A 22,474-nucleotide genomic window follows, 5' to 3' on the forward strand; every position below is an offset into this window, starting at 1 on the left:
CTACACAAACTTTGGGTTACCCGCTCTGTACCCAACGCTTGGGTTATCCGTAACCCAAACTTTGGGTAGTCCTCACACTACCCAAAATTTAAGTTCAAAGCTTGTTACCCGAAAGTGAGGAGATGCACTTTAGTCCATGTTGGGTAGGATTCTACCCAAAATTAGGTAACGGCTGGTAAGCGTGCGTGTACGAACTGGAAACAGCCAGAATTCCAGCTAATTTCCGGTTGAACTTTACTGGGGGGTACTGTCAAATACAGCCAGTCCATTTAAACTTATGTGAGGGAAAAAGAGAAGCTATGTGAGACAAACGATAGAATTAAAAAAAAAAAAGGAAACATCTATCAGCAAGTCCTGTCCCACACGGAAACAAAAAACTACCTAAAATTGAGTTCCTTTGACTCAATCTCGTGGTATCGTGGGGGAACTTAAAATTAGGTAAACCGTGTTGAAGGTAGTTTCCATTTAACCACGGCAAAAATTACAACTCATTGATAGGTTTTTTATACTCAAATTTAAGTTGAATTTACCTAATTTTGAGTTCACCCCAAACAACTCAAAAGTAACTTCCCCCACGGAAGATCTCGACTGAGTCGAACCTCTCGTTTTGTTTTTGACAACACTAATAAGTGCGAAAGCGACGCACAACTCAAAAGTAAGTTAAAAGAACTTTTCTGCAGGTTGTTTTATTTAACCGTGCAGAGCCTAACTGGGTTTAACCTTTCTATTTCTATCATCTTTCTTACGTTTACAGTCGTTGTTACTCAAAGATTTTACTATATGCAACTAAACGTGTATGAAGTCGGAATTAAAGGCAACTTTTGTTATGAAATAGACCATGGTCTCGATTGTAAATGTCATGTAGAAAATTGTCAAAAATCATTGAACGTCCCACGAGCACGGGCAAAATTACGGTCATCACCATAGAAACTCCGAAAATAATCCCAACTTTAATCCCATAAGGCACATTGATCGATTTCTATCAACTTACAAATGGATAAAGAAACGGCCGTGCTACAGCGCAAGCTGGAATCCGAGTTGAAAAACTACAAAGATGCCCAAAAAGGTAAGTTTTAGCGGAGACACTAGGTATTAAGAGTAGTAATCCTAATGTAATTTTGTCTTGCAGAATTCAACAAGCTTGTCCAGCAACAGCAGCTTCTTGATGGCCAGTATAATGAAAATAAGAATGTTTTAGAGGAACTGCAGCTGTTGAAACCAACAAACACGGTAAAACTTTACTCGACCATCGCTTCCGAAGGAGTTGTTATACCATGTGCCTAACGCTTAATTTTAGGTTTATAAACTTTACGGACCGGTGCTGGTGAAACAGGAACTGGAGGAAAGTAAGCAAAATGTGGCCAAACGTATCGAATACATCAATAAAGAGTTGAAAAAATGCACGGATAACATAAGCAACCTTGAGCAGAAACAGGATAAATACCGAGCCAATTTGCAGAAGTTACAGCGGCAGTACCAGAATCAAATAGCTCTCACGAAGCCTTAGGGATCTGCAGCATCAATCAATGTTTATATTCAGTACATACGCATTGTTAAAGCTGTAAAAAGTTTTAGTGATTGTTATTAAGCATAACATCAATCTAGTAGCATTAGATAAGGAAAAATGCTTCAACTCGTAATATCTAATTCCAAGATTGAGGTTGTGCTTAGAACAAAAGTCACTTTTGAGAACTTTTTGTAATATTTAACATGAATACCCATTAAAATAACATCCTTAGCGTCGAAAAATGCCTATTTGCTTTAAGATAATATAGATTATACTGAAAGTAAAGTACACGACCACTATCGTTAGTATATCATCCATTTACCCGATTGACATTTGCCCGAATGTCAATCACTCGAATGTCACGTACAGCCGAAAGACATTCGACATGGTAATGTTTGATGTTTAAAGGCAAGCACGACGGTTCGATATGTAAATCTTTGTTTATAAAACCCAGAAAAATCGTTTCACTATCCGACTTTTAATAAACTGAATAAAGCAACGAAAACAGAATGGCTTTTTTGTGTCTAACTAGTGCTAATTTGGGTACTAGTTTAGATACATCGTCCAACTAGACACCCAGATGGTGCTAGTTACTGACGAGATGAATTCGAAACACACAAAAAAAACAAAATTTAATTAAAGTTAGGTCTTGTGCCTTAACGCGCAAAACGGTTTAGTCCAATTTTCCCTTGTGGGAATTTATTGCATATAGAAGAATGATTGTATGGACAGTATTATTATTTTGTGTTCCTTTTGTTGGAATTGAAGCAATAGTAAATGGTCTTATAAGCATAAAAGTATCTTCCGTTGCATTTGATTTTATGTTTGAGAGAATGAAGTATTCGGGAATAATGATATTCGGGCAAGTGGTCTATTAGGGTTCATGGCATCCGGGTAAATGGTATACTCTGGTTTATGACATTCGGGGAAATGATGCATTCGGGTACATGACTTTCGGGTGAATGTTATAGAATCGCCACCATGATTTTGAATCCAAGATCTAAGACGTTGGGTTAAGGTTGATCCACAATCGATAAGACTGATTCAATTCCACTGGGAAGCCTAAAAACCTAAAAGTCAACTGTCAAAATTCACTTTAGGGGGAAATTCCGGACGAATCTTTCATCGCACAGAACAGTCGTTGATTGCCAGCAAAACAGAACTCTTTTATTGACTGCTATGCACCTTTCTTGGAGAGTAACGGTTTCTCCTAGGTTTCTCCAGAATTTCTCCTCAAAGTGAATTTTGACATTTGGCTTTTGAGCCCTAACCGATATGATACAGTCTTGATTCGCTGGTTGGGTCACACCTCTGTCCAACTAGCGAATTTTATTCGTTAGTTGGACCTACTTAGGGTGTTTATACATTTTGGTTTCCCAGGACATGCATTGACTGTCCTGGTGTCCTGGAAAGTCGAGGAAAATGCTTGATTTGTCCTGGTTTTTCTCCTGTAAGCCTAATATATTTCTATTTATTTAGTCTTTGCTTTTCACTATGCTCCAGATCGTAGTTACGACCGACCACAACCATAACTGCAACGTATACTCATCCTCAATCGGAATGCGACAAGCAAAACTTAATACAGTCGAATCTCACAGTTGTACCTTCCGATGGTTTTTTTTTAAATCTCTCATGAGTACCTCGTCAACATCGATGAAACAATGGTTACCAGCGCGTCTTCTCGGATTAAATCGTCTTTCAATTTGCGACCAAAGGGAATTCCCTTTGGTGCCTTTGAAAATACACATCGGCGTTTAGGTGCTTCTGTTCTCTGGGCTTTTTTCGTCTTACTGGAAATCCATTCCATAAAAAGAAAAATTGGAACTATCGTGGAATAATTTCATTGAGCGCTCTCTCGAGCTGGGATTCGTGGAATTGCTACAGGGAAGCTACCAGTACCTATTCAGTCGCTCTGCTTATCAACAGTGCAGTGAATTAAACGAACGTTTCTACCTAAAGTCTGCCAGTGTGAACAATAAAGCACCGTTACTTTCATCGGTACGATAGAGATCATTAATTTCAAGATGTCTGAAACTCAACAGAAAATCTGCAAATGCAGTTTAGACTAACGGAAGTCGTTGTTATACAAGCCCACCACAATCCTTACTAATAATGTTTAAAACTTTGGCCATAATGGAAAGCTACGCTATGGAAGACAACATGCAATACGTCGTTGAGCATGATAATGTTAGGACCAAGATACCCGTTTATATTGACAATGATAAGATTGATATGCTTCGATCTACACCTGGGTACTGTTAATAAATTTATTAAAACCATCATGTCGGAATACGTAACGGTGGAATCCTTAAAGCTTGAAATATGGAGAAATTTTTTCTAGGTATTTCTAACGGTGTTTGTTTCGTGAGAATGCGAGTGATGGAACCTGTTCCTTCATATCTAAACTTTCAATTCAAAGCAAAACGCGTGACCAAATCTCAAATCACGCTGTACACGTATAAAGAACAGACCCCTGCGTGCCCTAAGTTGTTACAGAAGAAGACACACTACGAGAAACCATGTACACAAACCTCTAACGAAGCAATATCAACTGCAAGCATACCTATCACACGGCCCTTCATCAACATCAACTAAATCACGCACAGCGTGTCCGATCATTGTGATGCGCCTACTACTTCCCAATAGACTGCCAGCACCACCGATAATAACAATAACAAAGAACACGGATACGCGATCGTGACCCGTAGGCCTCACAAACAACTCAAACCAGGTAATAGAGAAAGCCCATACAACATTAACAGCGAGGATAGCATGAACGAAAACGATAAACCTAGAGAAAGTGGACCAAGTGAACACAAGTAACAAGAGGCAATGAAGTAAATAGATCAAGAACAAGAAATAAAATATTTACGCAAAGTAACAAATCGCGTACACAAGATCCGATGGATATACAATAAAATTCGATTTATTTATTTTTATTTACACATTGATAATATTAAAAGTTCCACGGCTCAGGTAATGCATTGAGGCGTGTCAAATAAATGTATTAGCTAATGGACGATTAACATGCCTTCACGCCTGGACGCTGAACAGCGACTAACCGCCGAGTCTAGCATTCCACATAATAGGGAGTATGGAATGTCGCGCTCAAACCAGTGCTGCGAAATTTCAAAATCAGTTACTTATTTCTGCATGTATTTACCGAAACCAAAATTGAGATTCACCATTCATTAGCTTCCCAACTGACTGAAACTTAATGCAGAATGGAATGCTTCAGTGCAGAGGAAATATAAATTCCTTCACCAACCAAAACATTTATTTGTTATTATGTGGACAGTTTGAGGGCAGAATCTGGCATCTTCTACATTTTCGAGCATAAGTAAACTGAATAATCTATATCTTTTGCTCAATAATCCCTCTCATAGGTAGAATGGAAACAAACTTCAGTTTGCTTCTGAAACCGAACATGTCCTAACCTGAATGCGCTGTGTCGGGAGAACGAATGACGAGGGAAACGAACCAAACATTTCGGGCTTAAACTGATATTATTTACACCAAGCTATCCGCCAGTTTTCATATAACAATCGATTAAATGGAGACATTTTTGGTAACAACGGTAGGTTTTGCAGCTATTAAACCGAAAGATAATGGTTGTCATTGGAGATTGCCAGGCATAGCTGCCTTTGTGTAAATCCGAAAAAGTTTTTGGTGATAGAATTCCGATGACAGACTTTCTGACAGAGATCTACCTCCCAGATTCCCAGAACTTTTTTTATTGTTGAAGCTCTGCCTGCCAGACCCCAGAACTTTTTAACTGCGATCGATTGTAACGGGGGGAAGCAGTACTCTTTCGACTGCCCTGTTTTTTTTACTCGTCTGATATGGTCACCCTAGACCTACTGACAGATGTCAAAAACTATCCAAAGGAGACGTTACTGTTGGAGACGTGGACATCCCTACAACTCAACAGGAATTGCTGGGCTCACTGGTGGCAGCCCGCCTGTCACTCAGTTGACGCACCGAACAGCATCCGGTCAGGAATCAGAAAGTGATATACCATACTATAAGTAACACGCGTATTTTTACCACTCTGTTTCGTCCGCGTAATATTTTAATAAAGTATATGTTTTAACGTGTGGGTCGTGTAATCTTCTCTATCGGTCACCTCCGAACACGAACCACACCAGTGGCGACGAGAATTTAGTAAAATTGGCGATCGAAAGCCAATATTTATCACCCACGTGTAAACGGAAAGCATGGCGGAATCTAACATCAATCCGGAGCAGCATCAGCCGGGAAACGGCTTGCCAGGCGGTCCACTACCGCCAGGAGTAAACCCACAACACCCGGGAATGCAGCAAAGTCATCAGCGGCACTCGGCTCCATTTTTCAACGGTCCACCATCAGCGCAGCAATCTTCAAGTACCAGTTCGTCGTCCGCCGAAGCATCCCATCAGCTCTTTCAGCAGCTAATGCAGCAGCAACAGGTATTCATGCAGCAGCAGCAACAACAGTTGATGCAGCAGCAGCAAGATTTCTTCCGGAGTGTGATCTCATCAATCAGTATTCAGGTCCCTCCAAACCCTGAAATGATTCTCGATTCACTAGCAAACAATATCAAAGAGTTTCGCTACGATCCGGATGGAAACATAACCTTCGCTGCATGGTACGGCAGATACGACGATTTGTTCGAGCAAGATGCTGCACGGCTGGACGATGAAGCGAAAGTCCTCTTGCTCATGCGAAAACTCGGATCATCTGAGCACGAAAGATATGTGAGTTACATCCTGCCGAAATTGCCGAAGGACTACAAATTTACTGATACAGTTGAAAAGCTAAAAATCCTTTTCGGCGCTGCAGAGTCCGTCATCAGTAAACGGTATCGGTGTTTGCAGGTTACCAAACAACCGACCGACGATTACGTCACATATGCTTGTCGAATCAACAAGACCTGCGTTGAATTCGAGCTAAGCAAACTTACCGAGGAGCAGTTCAAATGTCTTATGTTTGTTTGCGGTCTAAAGTCGGAAGGAGACAGCGAAATACGACCGCGGCTACTGTCGAAAATTGAGGAACGCGATAACATTACTCTCGATCATCTTTCGGAAGACTGTCAGCGATTGTTGTGCCTAAAGCGGGACACGGCAATGATCGAGTCATCAGCATCACCGTCATCGGTAAATTTCATCAAGCGAAAACAATTTTCAAAGCATCAACAGAAACCGCCAATGGAGACAGCCGGACCCGACAAAAACATTCCCTCAACGCCCTGCTGGTTCTGTGGAGGAATGCATTTCGTTCGAGACTGTACTCATAGGAGCCACAAATGCAAAGATTGTGGTATTGTCGGACACCGTGAGGTTTATTGTTCCACTGCCAAGCGAACATCCAAAGCGAGTCGAAACAAAAAGCACCCGGGATCGTATGCTACAAAAAGCGTAAGTCTTGTGATTAATACCGTCGATAAAAGGCGCCGTTTTGTTACAGTGATGTTGAACGGTGTGAATGTGCGTCTGCAGTTGGACACGGGATCTGACATAAGCATCATTTCGAAACGTTTGTGGGAGAAAATAGGTAAACCACCCACAGTACCGGCAAACGAACAAGCCGCCACAGCGTCAGGCGACCGCTTGCAGTTTTTGTTTAATTTCAGTTGTGACATTTCGTTCAATGACAAACAACATACCTGTCAGTTTTACGTTGTTGAAAAACCACTTTACCTTCTTGGCATCGATTTGATGGATGCATTCGATCTTTGGTCACTGCCCATTAGCACGTACTGCAACAACGTCACTGTTCCTTCTGTCACTTTGCAGTCACTCAAATCAGCATACCCGAGGGTGTTTAGGAACGAGCTGGGGTTGTGTACGAAAACAAAAGTGAAATTGGAACTGATACCAGGTGCAACTCCAGTTTTTCGTGCAAAGCGTCCAGTGGCTTATGCGGTACATAGCAGTGTGGATAACGAACTCGACCGACTGGAACGAGCAAAAATCATCACACCGGTAGACTTTTCGGATTGGGCAGCTCCCATCGTCGTCGTCCGAAAAACGAACGGATCTATTCGTATCTGCGGTGACTATTCCACCGGTCTCAACAATGCCCTGCAACCGCATCAATATCCGTTGCCGCTACCGGAAGAAATTTTCAACAAATTGGCTAATTGCACAGTGCTTTTTTTTTTTACAATGGAGAAGACCTTTATGTCCTAGCCCAGTACACGTGCTAACGGTAGGGTCCAATCTACCACACGGGGTGCACTGGGGGCGTGTCGGACTCGAATGGTGACCAGCCATTAATACCGACTAAACTCCATTGGGCTCCGCCATCATTCCTCCCAGGAACTACCTCTCGGTATTACTTCTGGGGGGATGGCTGTACTCAATGTACTCATTCACTCTCACTCACGCGATCATACATCCTGTATGAGGCTTACTTGGGTGCTCTCTCAATCACACTTTGATTCACTCTCAAACACTCCCACATGAGGCTGACTTTTGTGCTCACCTTTTACGTTCCATGCGAGGCTGACTTGTGTGCTCACCTTACTCATTCCTTGCTAGGCTTACTTTTGTGCTCGCCCTACCCATCCATGTGAGGCTGACTTGGGTGCTCACCCTATCACCTGATTCACTCTCAATCGTGCCACTCTATTGTACCTTTGTCACTCCCTCCGGCATCCCATGTGGGACATTTTTCTTAGGCCCCACTTCTGACATACCATGCGAGGCTGACTTTTGTGCTCACCTTTTTCATTCCTTGCTAGGCTGACTTTTGTGCTAGCCTCTACCAACCTGTGAGGCTGACTTTTATGCTCACCCTTAACATGCAATGTGAGACTGACTTGGATGCTCACCCTTTCACTCCTCTGCCACGCCATGAGGCATCGATAGCTTAGTTCCAACATACTACGCTACGACCCTCCCGTCTTGGCATGAGGCAGTCCACTTATACGCCTATACACTCACTCTTCTGTCTTGCTTCGGGGTGGCTGGGTTTACCCCTTACGCGGTTGCCATTCGCTGCGCCAACCTACCTCGGCATGAACAGACCATTCACTCTCTTATTTTGCGCTTGGCCTTTTTCGCTCCAGCTAACCAATCACTAGTTAGCCGTGCCCGCCGTCTGTTGCTCGGTTCGCCAGATTACCTGTAGCCTACTGGCAATCTGGATGGTAGCAGCCGAGACTGCGTTCCACTTATCCACCGTTTGACACATCCGCTGAATAAGGGTATCCGGGGTTGTGTCCCAGCCACAGACGTCAAGCATTGCTCTTCTTTCGACGTCGAACCGATGACATACGAACAGTATGTGTTCGGCAGTTTCGTCTACACCTGGGCAGTCCGGGCAGACTGGGACCTCCGCGTGTCCGAACCTGTGGAGGTACTGACGGAAACAGCCATGGCCTGACAGGAATTGTGTCAGGTGGAAGTGAACTTCCCCATGGGGTCTTCCCACCCAGCTCGATATGCTAGGTATCAGCCGGTGGGTCCACCTACCTTTCGAGGAGTTGTCCCACTCACGCTGCCATCTGGCGACCGAGGTCACCCTGGTGCGCTCGCGGGCTCCCCTATTTCCACGTAGCTCAAAGCACTCCTCATCTTCCCGAATGACCAGCCCGACTGGCATCATGCTCGCTATCACGCAGGATGCATCGTGTGATACCGTGCGGTAGGCAGATATCACTCTGAGGCACATCACGCGGTAGGTGCTCTCCAGTTTCTGTAGGTAACTGGTTACCCTCAGTGCTCTTGACCATGACGGGCCGCCGTACCTGAGGATAGATACGGCAACGCCTGCCAGTAACCTACGTCTACTGGCGCACACCTTTGAGCTGTTGGACATCATTCTCGATAGTGCCGCAACAGCAGTCGACGCTCTCTTGCACGTATAGTCGACATGGCTGCCGAAGGTCAGCTTGTCGTCTATAATGACTCCGAGAGACTTCAGACTTCGCTGTGAAGTGATCGCGACTTCTCCCACATGGATAACTGCATGTTGTGCCGACTTGCGGTTGTTGACGATAACTACCTCCGTCTTATGATGAGCGAGCTCCAGGCCTCTCGCGCTCATCCATTCCTCCACCGTGCTAATCGCGTGTTCTGCGGTTAGTTCTACCTCAGGAATTGACTCCCCGTAGACCTCCAAGGTTACGTCGTCGGCAAAGCCGACGATCTTGACCCCAGGAGGGAACTTCAGTCTCAGAACCCCGTCATACATGAGGTTCCATAGCACCGGGCCTAGGATCGAGCCCTGCGGGACTCCGGCGGTAATCGGAACCCTTTTCTGACCGGCATCGGTCTCGTATAGCAGTACGCGGTTTTGGAAGTAACTTTCCAGGATCCGGTACAGACCCACCGGTAGGCTAAGCCGGTGTAACGAGAGCGCGATGGCATCCCAGCTTGCGCTGTTGAATGCATTCTTCACGTCAAGTGTCACTAACGCACAGTATCGAATACCTCGCCTTTTTCGTTGGATCGCTATCTCGGCAGTATTTATCACTGAGTTGAGAGCGTCCACTGTGGACTTACCCTTCCGAAAGCCAAACTGGTTGCTTGACAGACCGTCCGTACCTTCCGCGTACGGGGTGAGCCTGTTGAGGATGATCCTCTCAAGCAGTTTGCCAGTCGTGTCTATCAGGCAGATTGGTCTGTACGCCGATGGGTCGCCTGGCGGCTTCCCGGGCTTCGGCAACAGCACCAGTTTCTGCCTTTTCCATCTATCGGGGAAACGGCACTCGTCAAGGCATCTCTGCATAGCTAGCCTGAACATGTTCGGGTTCGCTATGATCGCTGCCTTGAGAGCGTTGTTCGGGACTCCATCCGGCCCTGGAGCTTTGTTCATTGCTAGGGATTTAGCCACTGCGAGTAGTTCTTCGTTCGTCACTGGAGCCACCATTTCGACCGTGCCCGCACTGTCTCGTAGTGCAGGTGGCCAGGGGCTTGTGGCTCGAGACGGGAAGAGTACTTCGATAATCGTTGCCAACCGGTCCGGAGACCGTTCTGGGGGTGAGGAGCCCCCTTTGGTCTTGGCCATCACAATCCGGTAGGCGTCACCCCACGGATTCGCGTTGGCACTCTCACACAGGTTGTCGAAACACGCTCTCTTGCTGCTTTTAATAGCCTTGTTAAGGGCTAATTTCGCAGCTCGAAACACTTCACGGCGGTTCTCTCTTGCATCCTCGGTGCGAGCTCTTTGCATCCTACGTCTAGCTCTGAGGCAGGCTGACCGTAGAGCTGCAATCTCGGCACTCCACCAGTATACCGGGCATCTACCGTTTCTTGGCAGTGTTTTTCTCGGCATAGTGGCGTCGCACGCGCGTGATAGAACAGCTACCAGCGCATCCCCGCTTAGACTGTCGGTGTTGGCCTCCAGTCCCAGGGCCGCGGTGAAAGCTTCGCTGTCGAAGTGATTGGACTTCCACCCGCTTACCTGACAGGGATCTCCCGCCCTCGGATGCTGCACACCATAGTTGATCTTAAAGCGGATTGCTAAATGATCACTATGGGTGTAGCCTTCGTCTACCCTCCATTCCATGCCTGGAGCCAGACTCGGGCTGGCAAAGGTCAAATCAATCCACGCCTCCACTCCGTTTCTACGGAATGTACTAGCGGAGCCATCATTCGCTAGCACAGTATCGAGTTTCGCAAACGCTTCCATTAGCGCTTGACCCCTGCTATTTGTACAGCGGCTGCCCCACTCCACTGCCCAAGCGTTGAAGTCTCCCGCTATTACTACCGGTTTCCGGCCCACGAGGTCCGACGAGAGCCTGTCGATCATCTGGTAGAACTGTTCTATTGGCCACCTTGGTGGGGCGTAGCAGCTGCAATAGAACACACCATTGATCTTGGCAATCGCCACACCCTCGGCGGAGGGGTGTATTACCTCTTGAACCGGGAACCTTCCCGTTGTACAGATTGCCACCATTCCAGACCCGTCCGACACCCAATTGCCGTTGCCGGCAGGGATGCTGTACGGGTCTGATAAGAGGGCGACATCTGTCCTCGACTCCGAGACCGACTGCCACAGCAGCTGTTGGGCTGCTGCACAATGGTTAAGATTTAGCTGTGTGACTCTCACGGCTTCTTCTTATTTAACTCGCCGAAGGGACACGAAGGTCCGCCCATAGCATGTTTATGGGCTTGCTTCTTAGAGGTGCAGATAAGGCACTTATATGCCTTAGTGCACCCCCGCTCTTTATGCCCCTCCTCGCCGCATCGACGACATAGCTTACTCCTGTCTAAGCCTTTGCATTCATAAGCTTTATGGCCGGATTCTAGGCACCGATAGCACCTGTCCACTGAAGGCGGCTGGGGTATACTAATAGGGCATACCGACCAGCCGATCTTCAGCTTCCCTTTCTCGGTTACCTTTTTGGCATCCGCATTCAGTAGCCTGAGGTAGGCTACTTGGGTGCCAGAGGGTCCGTCCTAGGGTTCGCAGTACCGACCCTTTTTGGCGAGAACCGATACTACGGTACTGAAGCCCTCAGTACCGGTAGTACCGGTAAAGTACCGGTACTCGAATATTTCTTTAAAAAATTCGAAAAAAGCTTCAAACTGCAAATGAATGCTTAAACTGATGATCTTATTCTCAGATGATTGATTTGCGCTGATCAAAAAACATGCTTATTGTTTTTAATTGCTTCGGAATGACAATACTCATTTCACAGAAGATATTTTTCGTATAGGGCACCTTCTTTTATTTCGAAATCTAGGCCACTTTGAAATCAATAAATGCTAAGTGGTGCGACTTTCGTCGACTTGAACAGAATGAAACCATATTAACAACAGTAAAACAAAGCGAGAATGGCAGTGAATCCGAGCAGGTTAATCGCATTTCCTTTCTTGCTTTTCTCAAAATTGGTTTCGACCTTTATGTCGTTTGCCTACTATTCTCTAATGCATATCAAGGCTCCTTGCTTTCCTGTAAACTTTGGAGTTTTGCTGAATTTTCAGATCACCAATAATTAAAAAATCGCCCCATTTGAAGCAGTTCACCAAGTTTAAAACTGTTAGCTACTAAATCGCTGTTCGTTCTTTTATAGATAAGTGAATAATGGAAACCAATCAGAATGTCGCTAATAAAACTTTAACTTATAGAATGATTATGATGATGGCCCCACCTCATTCCCACACAAAGATGATATCTCAACGATTTATCTAGAACGAAAATTAATATAATTAAACGTTATCTTACAGACCAATATTTTGAAACAGATCCCCCTGCAGAGTTAACATATTTGTCATAAAAAAAATTGTATGGTACCGAAAATACCGGTACTGGCTATTGTTCAGTACCGGTATTACGGTACCAAAAATGGGTCGGTATTCCCGGGATTTTCGGTACCGGTATTACCGGTACCACAACCCTAGTCCGTCCCTCAATCGCACAGAGGCCCGCTCGATTGTGACGCCGCATTGCTCCTTGACGGCTGCGACGACGTCTTCTGCGGTCGTGAACTCGTCCAAGTGCTTGCACTGGAGAGTTGATTCCGCACCTAGCGACCTGATTTGGGCGCCCTCGCCAAGGACCTCTTGAGCCAAGGCCTTATATATTGCACTTGATTGTGCACCTCGCTTCAGCACCAGGAGCATCTCTCCCGTGTTGGTGCGTCTTACGCTACGCACATCCTGCCCAAGGGCCGAGAGGCTTTCGGCCGCCTTCATCGATTTAAGGACATCGGCGTATTTGTCCTTGTCGGTTTTTAACCACAAGGCTTCGCCTCTGTCCTTGGCCTTCCTCGCAGGCCGCGGTACCTCCGGTTTCGGTGCCGGCTTCTTCTTGGTAACCAGCGTCCAGGGGTTTGAGCCCCCCTGCCCCGGTCGTGCCGGGTTGCTGGTACCATCGCTCTCCACAGCGAGGTCACTCTCGCCCTCGCTTACCTCACCCAGGCGGCGTTTGACCTTGACGGTTGCACGCCGAGTGGTGTCGGTTTTGGCACCCTCGCCTGGCGACTTCCTAGGGCGCTTCGCATTCGATGCCGTCTTGCGATTGCCCTTTCCCCTTCCCTTCGAGGGGAACTCGGTCGCCGCTCCGATCGACGTGGCTGCTCCGTAGAAGGTAAAGGCCACTGTCTGTGAACCTCTATCGACCTTCTCTCTTTCCTCCCTATTGGAGGCCACTGTCTGGGTTTCTCTGTCGGGCCTCTCCCGACATTCCACCCTCTCAACATAGGCCTGCTGTTCCTGTCTTGCGACACGAACAGCTTTCCGGAGCTCCAAGAGGCTCAACTTCAACTCCTTGGCTATGTTCTGCTTTGCGCTAGCGAAGTCGATTATAGAATCGAGTTGCTTCGCTACTTTGCGCATCGCAGCTATTGGCCCCTCCGATGCATTGGTAGGGATATTGCCTACCGCTGCTGGGGGGTCACTGGTGCTTTCGGATGCAGCACTCATCGCTCCACTACTCTCCCCACGGGGGGGAGACCTCGCCAAACCACCTCTTGCGAAGGGGTTTGGCACCTCCGTCTGTTTGTTTTTATTTTTATTTACCTCCATGTATAGTCCCACGAGTAGCGCGAGAAATATATGTCCGCCACGCCAGAGCTCCGCATTAGCGTGGTAAGGGACGCTTACTGTGGGGGTTGCCCAGGTACCCCACAGGCTCCGTTAACGATCGAGCATCTTTTTCACCCCCTCGATCACTCATCCCTCGGCACGGGTCGCTTCACGCCTTGGAATTGGGGTATGCCCTACCTTGCTTTACGTGGTGATCTCGGCCCGGATCATCACAACCATCCTCCTTTACCAGGGCTTTGGACCTGTAGCTCTGGTTCTCAATAGTTCCATGTACGTATGTTATTACAGACGTGCTACTATTGAGATCCGTCATTCGCTAGCGGAGTTAATTGCACAGTGTTTAGCCGACTTGATCTGTCGGATGCATTTCTGCAGGTAGAAGTGGACGAAAGCAGCCGTGAATTGTTAACCATCAACACCCATCGGGGACTTTACCGGTACAACCGTCTGACACCGGGAGTCAAAGCAGCACCGGGAGCATTCCAGCAACTTATCGATACTATGCTGGCAGGCCTCCCTCATACGTGTGGTTATTTAGATGACGTCGTAGTTGGTGGTGTAAATCCTGAAAATCACTGGGCGAACCTTCATGCAGTGTTTCAAAGGATCAGCGATTTTGGTTTTACCATTCGTGTAGAAAAGTGCATATTCGCTCAGCCGCAAATTAAATATGTAGGTCATCTGCTTGACCGCAACGGACTTCGCCCGGATCCATCAAAGGTTCAAGCCATCAACGAAAGGAGGATTAGGAGCAATAAATTACTACGGCAAGTTTGTTCCTAGTATGCGCACCCTTCGGTATCCTCTTGATGAGCTGCTCAAGGCGGATGCAAAATTTGAGTGGACGGAAAAATGCCAGGCGGCATTTAACAAATTTAAAGAGGTGTTGAAATCCGATCTACTGTTGACTCACTACAACCCTTCGCTTGATATAGTTGTGTCGGCAGATGCGTCGTCTGTTGGTGTCGGTGCAACATTATCACACAAGTTTCCGGACGGTACTCTCAAGGTGGTACAGCATGCCTCCAGAGCACTCACAGCAGCAGAGAAAAACTATAGTCAGCCCGATCGTGAAGGACTTGCAATAATTTTCGCAGTGACTAAATTTCACAAAATGTTGTTTGGTCGTCGCTTTCATCTTCAGACTGATCACGAACCGCTGCTGAGGATTTTCGGTTCGAAGAAAGGAATTCCTGTTTACACATCGAACCGGTTACAACGTTGGGCTCTTACGCTATTGCTTTATGAGTTCACCATCGAGTACGTCCCGACAGCGAAATTCGACAATGCTGACATACTTTCCCGTCTGATCAACCAGCACGTCAGACCTGAGGAAGATTACGTGATTGCTTCGGTCTCTTTGGAGAATGACTTAAGGTCAGTTACACAAGATACACTAACCGTTCTCCCTCTGAGTTTTAGAATCGTACAACAGTCTACACAGTCCGATCCTATCACCAAAGCAGTTTATCGATACCTGATTGACGGTTGGCCTAAGACCGTTACTGATGCAGAGCTCAAGCGGTTTTATGCACGACGTGAGTCACTTACCACGGTACAAGGTTGCATACTATTTGGCGATAGACTTGTTATTCCTTCGCCCCATCGCAAGCGCAGTCTTCAGCAGCTTCATCGTGGCCACCCTGGAATCCAGCGAATGAAGGCGATTGCCAGGTCTTATGTTTATTGGCCAACTCTCGATAACGACATTGTTGATTATGTTAAATCCTGCCATCAATGTGCGATGGCTGCGAAAACACCACCGAAGTCAGCGCCTTTGTCTTGGCCTAAATCAACAAAACCGTGGCAGCGTGTACATCTTGACTATGCTGGACCGATCGACGGGGAATACTACTTGGTCGTCGTGGATTCTTTTTCGAAGTGGCCTGAGATTGTGCAGACCCGCAGCATCACTACAGCCGCTACAATCAAAATCATCAGAGAACTGTTCGCACGCTTGGGAATGCCAGAGACACTAGTGAGCGACAACGGCTCACAGTTCACCAGTGCAGAATTTCAATCCTACTGTACGGATAACGGTATCGAGCATCTCACAACTGCGCCGTTTCACCCACAATCGAACGGTCAAGCTGAGCGGTTTGTGGATACATTCAAACGGTCAATAAAGAAGATTAAGGAGGGGAGAGCGACAATGCGTGAAGCACTCAGTACATTTTTGCTGACTTACCGGAGCACACCTTGTTTTTCTTCTCCGGATGGAAAATCGCCAGCAGAAGTCATGTTCGGTCGTCCGATCCGTACCAGTTTGGATCTACTCCGTCCTCCACCAGATTCTGTGCAGTTTGAACAGCCTAGCGAGAGCCGACCCTTGAAGCGTGAGTGCAAAGCTAAAGATCCGGTATACGCAAAAGTCTTCGTTAAAAATCAATGGCACTGGGCTCCAGGAACAGTACTGGAATGTATAGGTCGTGTAATGTACAACGTTCAGCTCGACAATAGAAGGCTTGTTCGCTCCCATGTTAACCAGCTTCGAGATCGCGCTATATCGGAGGATCTCAACGTATCGACATCGACAGATAGTACGAAACTTCCACTCAACATTCTACTTGATGCTTGGAATCTTCCGGTTCGTCGTACAACGGATCCATTAGCACACTCAACACCAGTAGCACCTCTTACAAGCTGCTCTAGTTTGAGACCATCGTCAACACCAAATACTCTGGTGAGAAGGCCTACCTTATCATCGGAGTCATCGTCACAGTTATCAGTATCGTCTTCTTCATCTTCAACATCGCCAAGTTCGACATCAGAATTTCAATCTGCAAATGAAGCCGATTCAGCTGTTCAGGTACCTCGCCGCTCTTCGCGTGTCCGAAGAGCTCCGCAATGGTTCGACCCCTATCAGCTGTATTAGGAGGGGAGATGTTGGAGACGTGGACATCCCTACAACTCAACAGAAATTGCTGGGCTTACTGGTGGCAGCCCGCCTGTCACTCAGTTGACGCACCGAACAGCATCCGGTCAGGAATCAGAAAGTGATATACCATACTATAAGTAACACGCGTATTTTTACCACTCTGTTTCGTCCGCGTAATATTTTAATAAAGTATATGTTTTAACGTGTGGGTCGTGTAATCTTCTCTATCGGTCACCTCCGACCTCGGCCCACAACAGTTAGTATAGTGTAATTGCTTCTATCAGTGGCGGATCCAGGTGGAGGGTCCTGGGGGTCCGGACCCCTCCCGAAATTTTTTAAGTTGTTGAGAAATTCTTTCAATTTTAATTCGTTTTAAACTGCAATTCATTCCAAACCAGATTCGGCCATCAAAAATTAATTTAGTTAAATGAGGTTATTACTTACCAGAAATTTTTTTCTGGATCCTCCCGTGGCATCTATTCACATCTCTAATTGTCAAATTGATTGTCAAAGTAAATTTGGCATTAGATTTCGACCAGCGAATCACGACTGTATTATCATTCAGAAAATCGGCAATTTAGTAACGAAATACAGCTTTTAATGATTCGATCCAAAATTGTTTTGATTTTCATGACAGTGATGCTGGTTGTACAGAGATGTCATCCTTGACAGGGGGCTGAGCTTGGACTCACATTAGGTTTGTTCCAGTACACGGAAGTCACTCCGGAGTAAAAAGAAGCAAAAAATACTTGCTCCTTTTTTACTCCGGTTTGCTACCAGAAGAAGAAAAAAGAAAAGACGAGAGTACAGGAACGATTTTCGGCAGAGTACTTATCCAGTTTCTCATGGTACTGGAACAAACCTATTTTGACTGCCAACAGGGTGTTCGGGAGTTCCCTCTAAGAACGGTTGGTTTCAAAATCGTCCAATGAAGGGACGTTCGTTGGAGCAATTTGGACGACGTCCAAATAATCGTTCAGCAAACGTCCATCGTTGGACTCGTGTTCAACGATTTTGAAACAATTTTTTGGACGTCTCAGTGGGTTGTTTCATAGTATACTGTTTTTGTCGCTCATCAACATGTCCAATGTCGAATATATTCGTTGTATAATAGACATCTAAAGGTCGAGCCGTGCCGTATCGTGGCCCATAATTTCTTAAGCGCGAATTTCTATAATCCGTTATATTTTTGTTTGTTATTTTATCAAAGGCTCCAACCGTATTGGTCATTCGCTCGAAAAGAATAGAAATCAATAACAAAATTTGTACTACGAAAATTCGTATTATTTTTCTCTATGAATTGGATTAAAACATATAAGACTATCAATAAATCGTAATCGATTTTTCTGCCCATTTGTGGTACAGTTTTAGATGTGTAGACCATCCATAATATTACAAAATACTGGAAAATTTTTAGTGCACGAAACGAAATTTTGAAAATTCTCACCATTGCTTAGTTCTATTCCTGCCACTTGGACAGCACTGCAGTCACAGAAAAGTTGGCGGGATTCATAATTGCGCGTGCTGTAAAAATCTTAGTTGAAAAGCACTATACTAAACTAATTATTAATACTATTTGCCATTGCAGCATTTAGCGTGTACGATATTCGATGTCAGCAGATGCGAAGAAAATATAAATAACAGCTGATCCAAGTTTATCGGCTGATAAGAGATTTGTGGCCGTATAGAGGGGATCAAAAAGTTCTCGCAAGTTATTAATCTAGACGCAATAGTGTTTTGTGCAAAAAGCTTCAATGGAGGTAAACCCACTCAGCATCATTATGGTTAAATCGGACAGCAAAGGTGACCGGTTGCTGTTCCGCTATCCGTATAACGTTCCCCAACATCAGACCAGTGTGATTCCTTCTCGGAAGACACCCTACTCCATCGTACAAAACGGAGACGACATTCTACAGAATGCTCCACCAGCAGTATCCCATATCTGCTTTGGTAGGATTATGAAGTATTTGAAGAGATATCAGTGATTAAATCTAAACACATTTCTTTCTAATCAGATCAGTTGTATGGAATCTCGGATGACGTACTAGCCACGCTATTTGCGGTAAAATCGGAGCTGTGCAATCAAAAGTTTGAACTGAAGGTGAACGATGTACGTTTCGTGTCACATCCGACACTGGTAAAGATTGAAAGCGAGGACCAGAAGAATTCTGCCTTCTTCCGAATAAATATTGTATTCGCTCTGCACGCACAAGCAAGTTACTCAATTGTTAAATGCTACTATGAGTTAAGCAAACGAATTGGAGTTGCGCTACTGTACGAAGAACGCCGGGCAGGGTACCTATCAAACGAGATGAAGATGATGGTAGCATGTATAGATGAGGTAGCAGCAGCTGCTCAAGAACATGACAACGCAACCAGCGGTAACGTAAATTTATTCGATACGATTTTGCGGGATAGTAGTTTGGCACAGTTCATCAAGACAATATACCAGGATTTGTGCACGACGGGGTTGTTAAATGTTACAATGAATCAATCGGTCACGTTAAGCTTTTGTCTGCCTCAGAAAGCACACCAGTTCCACAAAAAAGGAGTCATTGTTGAGCCAGAAGCTATTGATAAGTGTTTGCACGCGTTGAAACCTTACCACGGCATGCTTCTACTGGTTGATCCATCCGAGCTTCTGGACTGTGTGCCTCCTTCCGGAGCACGTATGCTTCTTCAGCTTATTGAAGCTTACAATCCACTGAAAAGTCTTCAAAACATGGCATCTGACGCCGATCTGTTGATCGATCATGTTTATCAACTGGTGGGTCATCTTGTATACTGGGCGAAGGCTACAATAATCTATCCATTATGCGAAACTAATGTGTATGTGATAGCACCAGATGCCCAGTTGAACATCCACTCTAATTTGTCAGATAAATTCTCGACCAAATTTCCTGGCATGTCACTTTTTGAAGTGATCAGTGACTTCTCACTGCCAACATCGATAGGGCACCTGACCACGCCGTTACAGCATCCAGCTAGACAAGGCCGGTTGGCTCAGATGGTTCTGTGGATGCTACAGCATCATTTGCTGATGCAACTGCACACCTACGTCCAGTTCATTGCTTCGTACGACGAAGAAGAGTTCCATTCTGCATTGAAGGAGGATCATTCGGAAGAAGCGCGAGATACGGGGGTTGAGCAAGAACATCAACAAGTGATGAATGAAAAAATTAACGCGTGAGTATTTGCAGTACAAGAATTCGAGTTTCGTTTTGCTTTGATATGTTTTACATCCAGGTCTTGCAGTTCTCTCGCGAATGCTTCTAGTCAACCTCTAGCAGTGCCCATGAACAGAAAACATTCCCTCTCGGAAGATCTGTATCCGGATAGTCTAACGCTAGCATCGACTACTTCGAACACTCGACCCTCATCTGCCAGCCACAGGTCCAACATTAGTCATTCGAGTGTTGGTCAAACCGCCTCCAGCACTGACAACGACGAGAGCATAGCTTCGATGGAAGACGAGGATAAAATTAAACGGCTGCTTTCGGTTTTTGACGAGTGCGATCGGAAAGCTATATTAAACATTCCTGCTGCGTCCAATCCAGAAGATCTTGCCCTAATGGTACGTTTGTGGCAGGCCGGATACTTTAAAGGGGAGCACCATCTGGAAGAGATAATGTATTTCGAAAACCTAAGACGTTCACAGTTGCTTCAACTGGTAGACAAATTTCGAGGTGTTCTTATTATTTACGAAACTGAAGATCCGGCTATCGCCAGTTTGTATACGGTACCAAAACAATAGCCAGCACTGTATAGCATCCAAACAAGTGTGAGTATAACAATAAAATTTTATTGATTATAACGATGCTGCAATAATGTGAAACTAGCAGGAAAGAACAAATCCTAATCCTTAAAGTCAGGTAAACCTTCGAATGTACAGCCAGATCTTTGAATGATTTCACGTGCGGTCCATATACCACACTTGATACAGGTTTCGAAACTTTTTTCGAGAACCAATTGAGCTAGAAAACCACCGACAAAGGCATCCCCTGCACCGTTTGTATCGACAATTTGCTCTCTTGCAAGTTTTACCACGGGAAACTCGGTGACAGCACCATTATCGATCAGCAGCACGGGATCACTACCTTGAGTAATGATGACGGTACGGGTTCGGGCTGCATTTAGCTTCGGCATTGCCGCAATTTTAAGCCCAATTTCTTTCAGATCTTCAGTATCTAGCTTGTGATATTCAGCGAATGCAAGTGCTTCCTAAAAGAAATACGACGTTAATTATAACGATTACTCAATTTTTTCGTGAACTTACCGTTTCATTCCCGAAAAGAATATCAATATAGGGAAGCGCTTGGTCAAGATTATCCTTGAAGAATTGCGGGATAAACGGTGCACTAAGATTCATCATGAACGGCCTGTTTTCCGACAAGGCATGTTTCGCTACGGTAAGAATACTTTCGATGCTAACCGTTAGAAAGAAACCAGAGATATAAAAATATTTGGCGTTTTTCAAGAACTGCTCACTTTCCGGTGTTTTCAGATGCTCAACTGTAAAGTTATTAGCAGCTGCCAGATTCGCGCAAAGGCTTCGTTGAGTTCCGGTTACTAGCACAGCGCACGTTCCCGTTGGAGTATCTTGGCTGAACTGGTACTGTACATTCACTCCATCGTTGGTGGCTTTTTCCGATAGAATTTCAGAATAGCGGTCCCTACCTACGCAACCGAAAAATACGGCCACTTTCGGTCGCTGTAAAATCCACTGCGCTACACGGAGAGAATTTTGTACACTACCACCAGCGATAAACTCTGCGTTGAACATCTCGATAAGTTCTTTGTATCTACAACAAAAAACAAATGTGATAGCATACACACGTGCCGGAATTCTAAAGCAACTTACATTGGCATGTGCTTCTCCTCAGCCAAGATAGCATTGTTTGGTAACATTCCATATTTGGCAAGAAACCTTTCGTCTACAATCGCCGAGATGTCCAGGAGTGGATTTCCGCATCCCAACAAAAGACCATCTCTAAGAGGAAAAATGCGCACAACATAGATTATCAGTTTGACCTTTCGATGCTATCGCGTTATAATTCTGTCTATTTGCTTTAAAAGAGAAAAAAATTAGCAAGTACTTATCAGCTTTTGGTAATACTCGGATCAACCAAAAAAGAACTCGCAACTCCTATGTACTACATAGGTATATCCTATAGGGAATTGTGTTATGAAACACAGCCAAACAGGTTTCATTTACCTTAATTCAATCATCGTTCTGGTAGAAGATGGATATGTTTTGCACGCTTGGTCTTTATAACAAGTAATCGAACAAAATCACCGTGTGATCTACCACTTCACCGATGACCGCCAACTGACTGAATCTGATTATTATTAATTTTTGACAGCAACAATAAGCGCACCAATAAATTCCGTACGAGTTGGAAAAAATTCCAACTGCGATACTGATCAGGAGTACTTCTTCAAAAGGTCCTAAGTGACATCTATATCGAATTGAAAAATAAACGCAGAAAAATGTATGTTGATTTTCAAAACAATTCCGCATTGAATTCAAATATAAATATTTTTTGAAGCAGTTCAGATAGAAATCTATAGTAGCGTTTACCCTACAAAATACAAAAAACAATCCAG

The 22,474-nt window shown here is 45.2% G+C and overlaps 4 protein-coding genes across 5 annotated transcripts; 3 read left to right on the top strand and 1 right to left on the bottom strand.

Moving 5' to 3' along the window:
- The first annotated feature begins 839 nt into the window (after positions 1-839).
- LOC131692157 (probable prefoldin subunit 6) lies at positions 840-1,749 on the top strand. Its single transcript, XM_058979035.1, has 3 exons — positions 840-1,066; positions 1,130-1,230; positions 1,298-1,749. The coding sequence occupies exons 1-3, from the start codon at positions 994-996 to the stop codon at positions 1,505-1,507; spliced, it is 384 nt and encodes a 127-aa protein (XP_058835018.1). The 5' UTR covers positions 840-993; the 3' UTR covers positions 1,508-1,749.
- Positions 1,750-5,724: 3,975 nt separating this feature from the next.
- On the top strand, positions 5,725-16,864 carry LOC131693731 (uncharacterized protein K02A2.6-like). The gene is made up of 5 exons (XM_058981834.1): positions 5,725-5,981; positions 6,033-7,638; positions 14,365-14,547; positions 14,666-15,366; positions 15,412-16,864. Exons 1-5 carry the CDS (start codon positions 5,725-5,727, stop codon positions 16,862-16,864), a joined length of 4,200 nt encoding a protein of 1,399 aa, XP_058837817.1.
- A 1,599-nt stretch (positions 16,865-18,463) lies between these two features.
- LOC131690587 (GATOR complex protein NPRL3) lies at positions 18,464-20,681 on the top strand. Of its 2 annotated transcripts, none has more exons than XM_058976483.1 (3): positions 18,464-18,817; positions 18,883-20,053; positions 20,114-20,681. In XM_058976483.1, exons 1-3 carry the CDS (start codon positions 18,622-18,624, stop codon positions 20,619-20,621), a joined length of 1,875 nt encoding a protein of 624 aa, XP_058832466.1. In that variant the 5' UTR covers positions 18,464-18,621; the 3' UTR covers positions 20,622-20,681. The 2 variants fall into 2 exon arrangements, with proteins under 2 accessions (XP_058832466.1, XP_058832467.1); XM_058976484.1 differs by having other exon boundaries at positions 20,123-20,681.
- Positions 20,650-22,268, bottom strand: LOC131690589 (uncharacterized). The gene is made up of 4 exons (XM_058976485.1): positions 22,083-22,268; positions 21,729-21,857; positions 21,144-21,669; positions 20,650-21,088 (listed from the first exon to the last, which is right to left on the bottom strand). The coding sequence occupies exons 1-4, from the start codon at positions 22,094-22,096 to the stop codon at positions 20,723-20,725; spliced, it is 1,035 nt and encodes a 344-aa protein (XP_058832468.1). The 5' UTR covers positions 22,097-22,268; the 3' UTR covers positions 20,650-20,722.
- Between the last annotated feature and the right edge of the window lie 206 nt (positions 22,269-22,474).

Source organism: Topomyia yanbarensis, chromosome 3 (genome assembly GCF_030247195.1).
Source record: "Topomyia yanbarensis strain Yona2022 chromosome 3, ASM3024719v1, whole genome shotgun sequence".
In the NCBI taxonomy this organism is placed as follows: domain Eukaryota; kingdom Metazoa; phylum Arthropoda; class Insecta; order Diptera; family Culicidae; genus Topomyia; species Topomyia yanbarensis.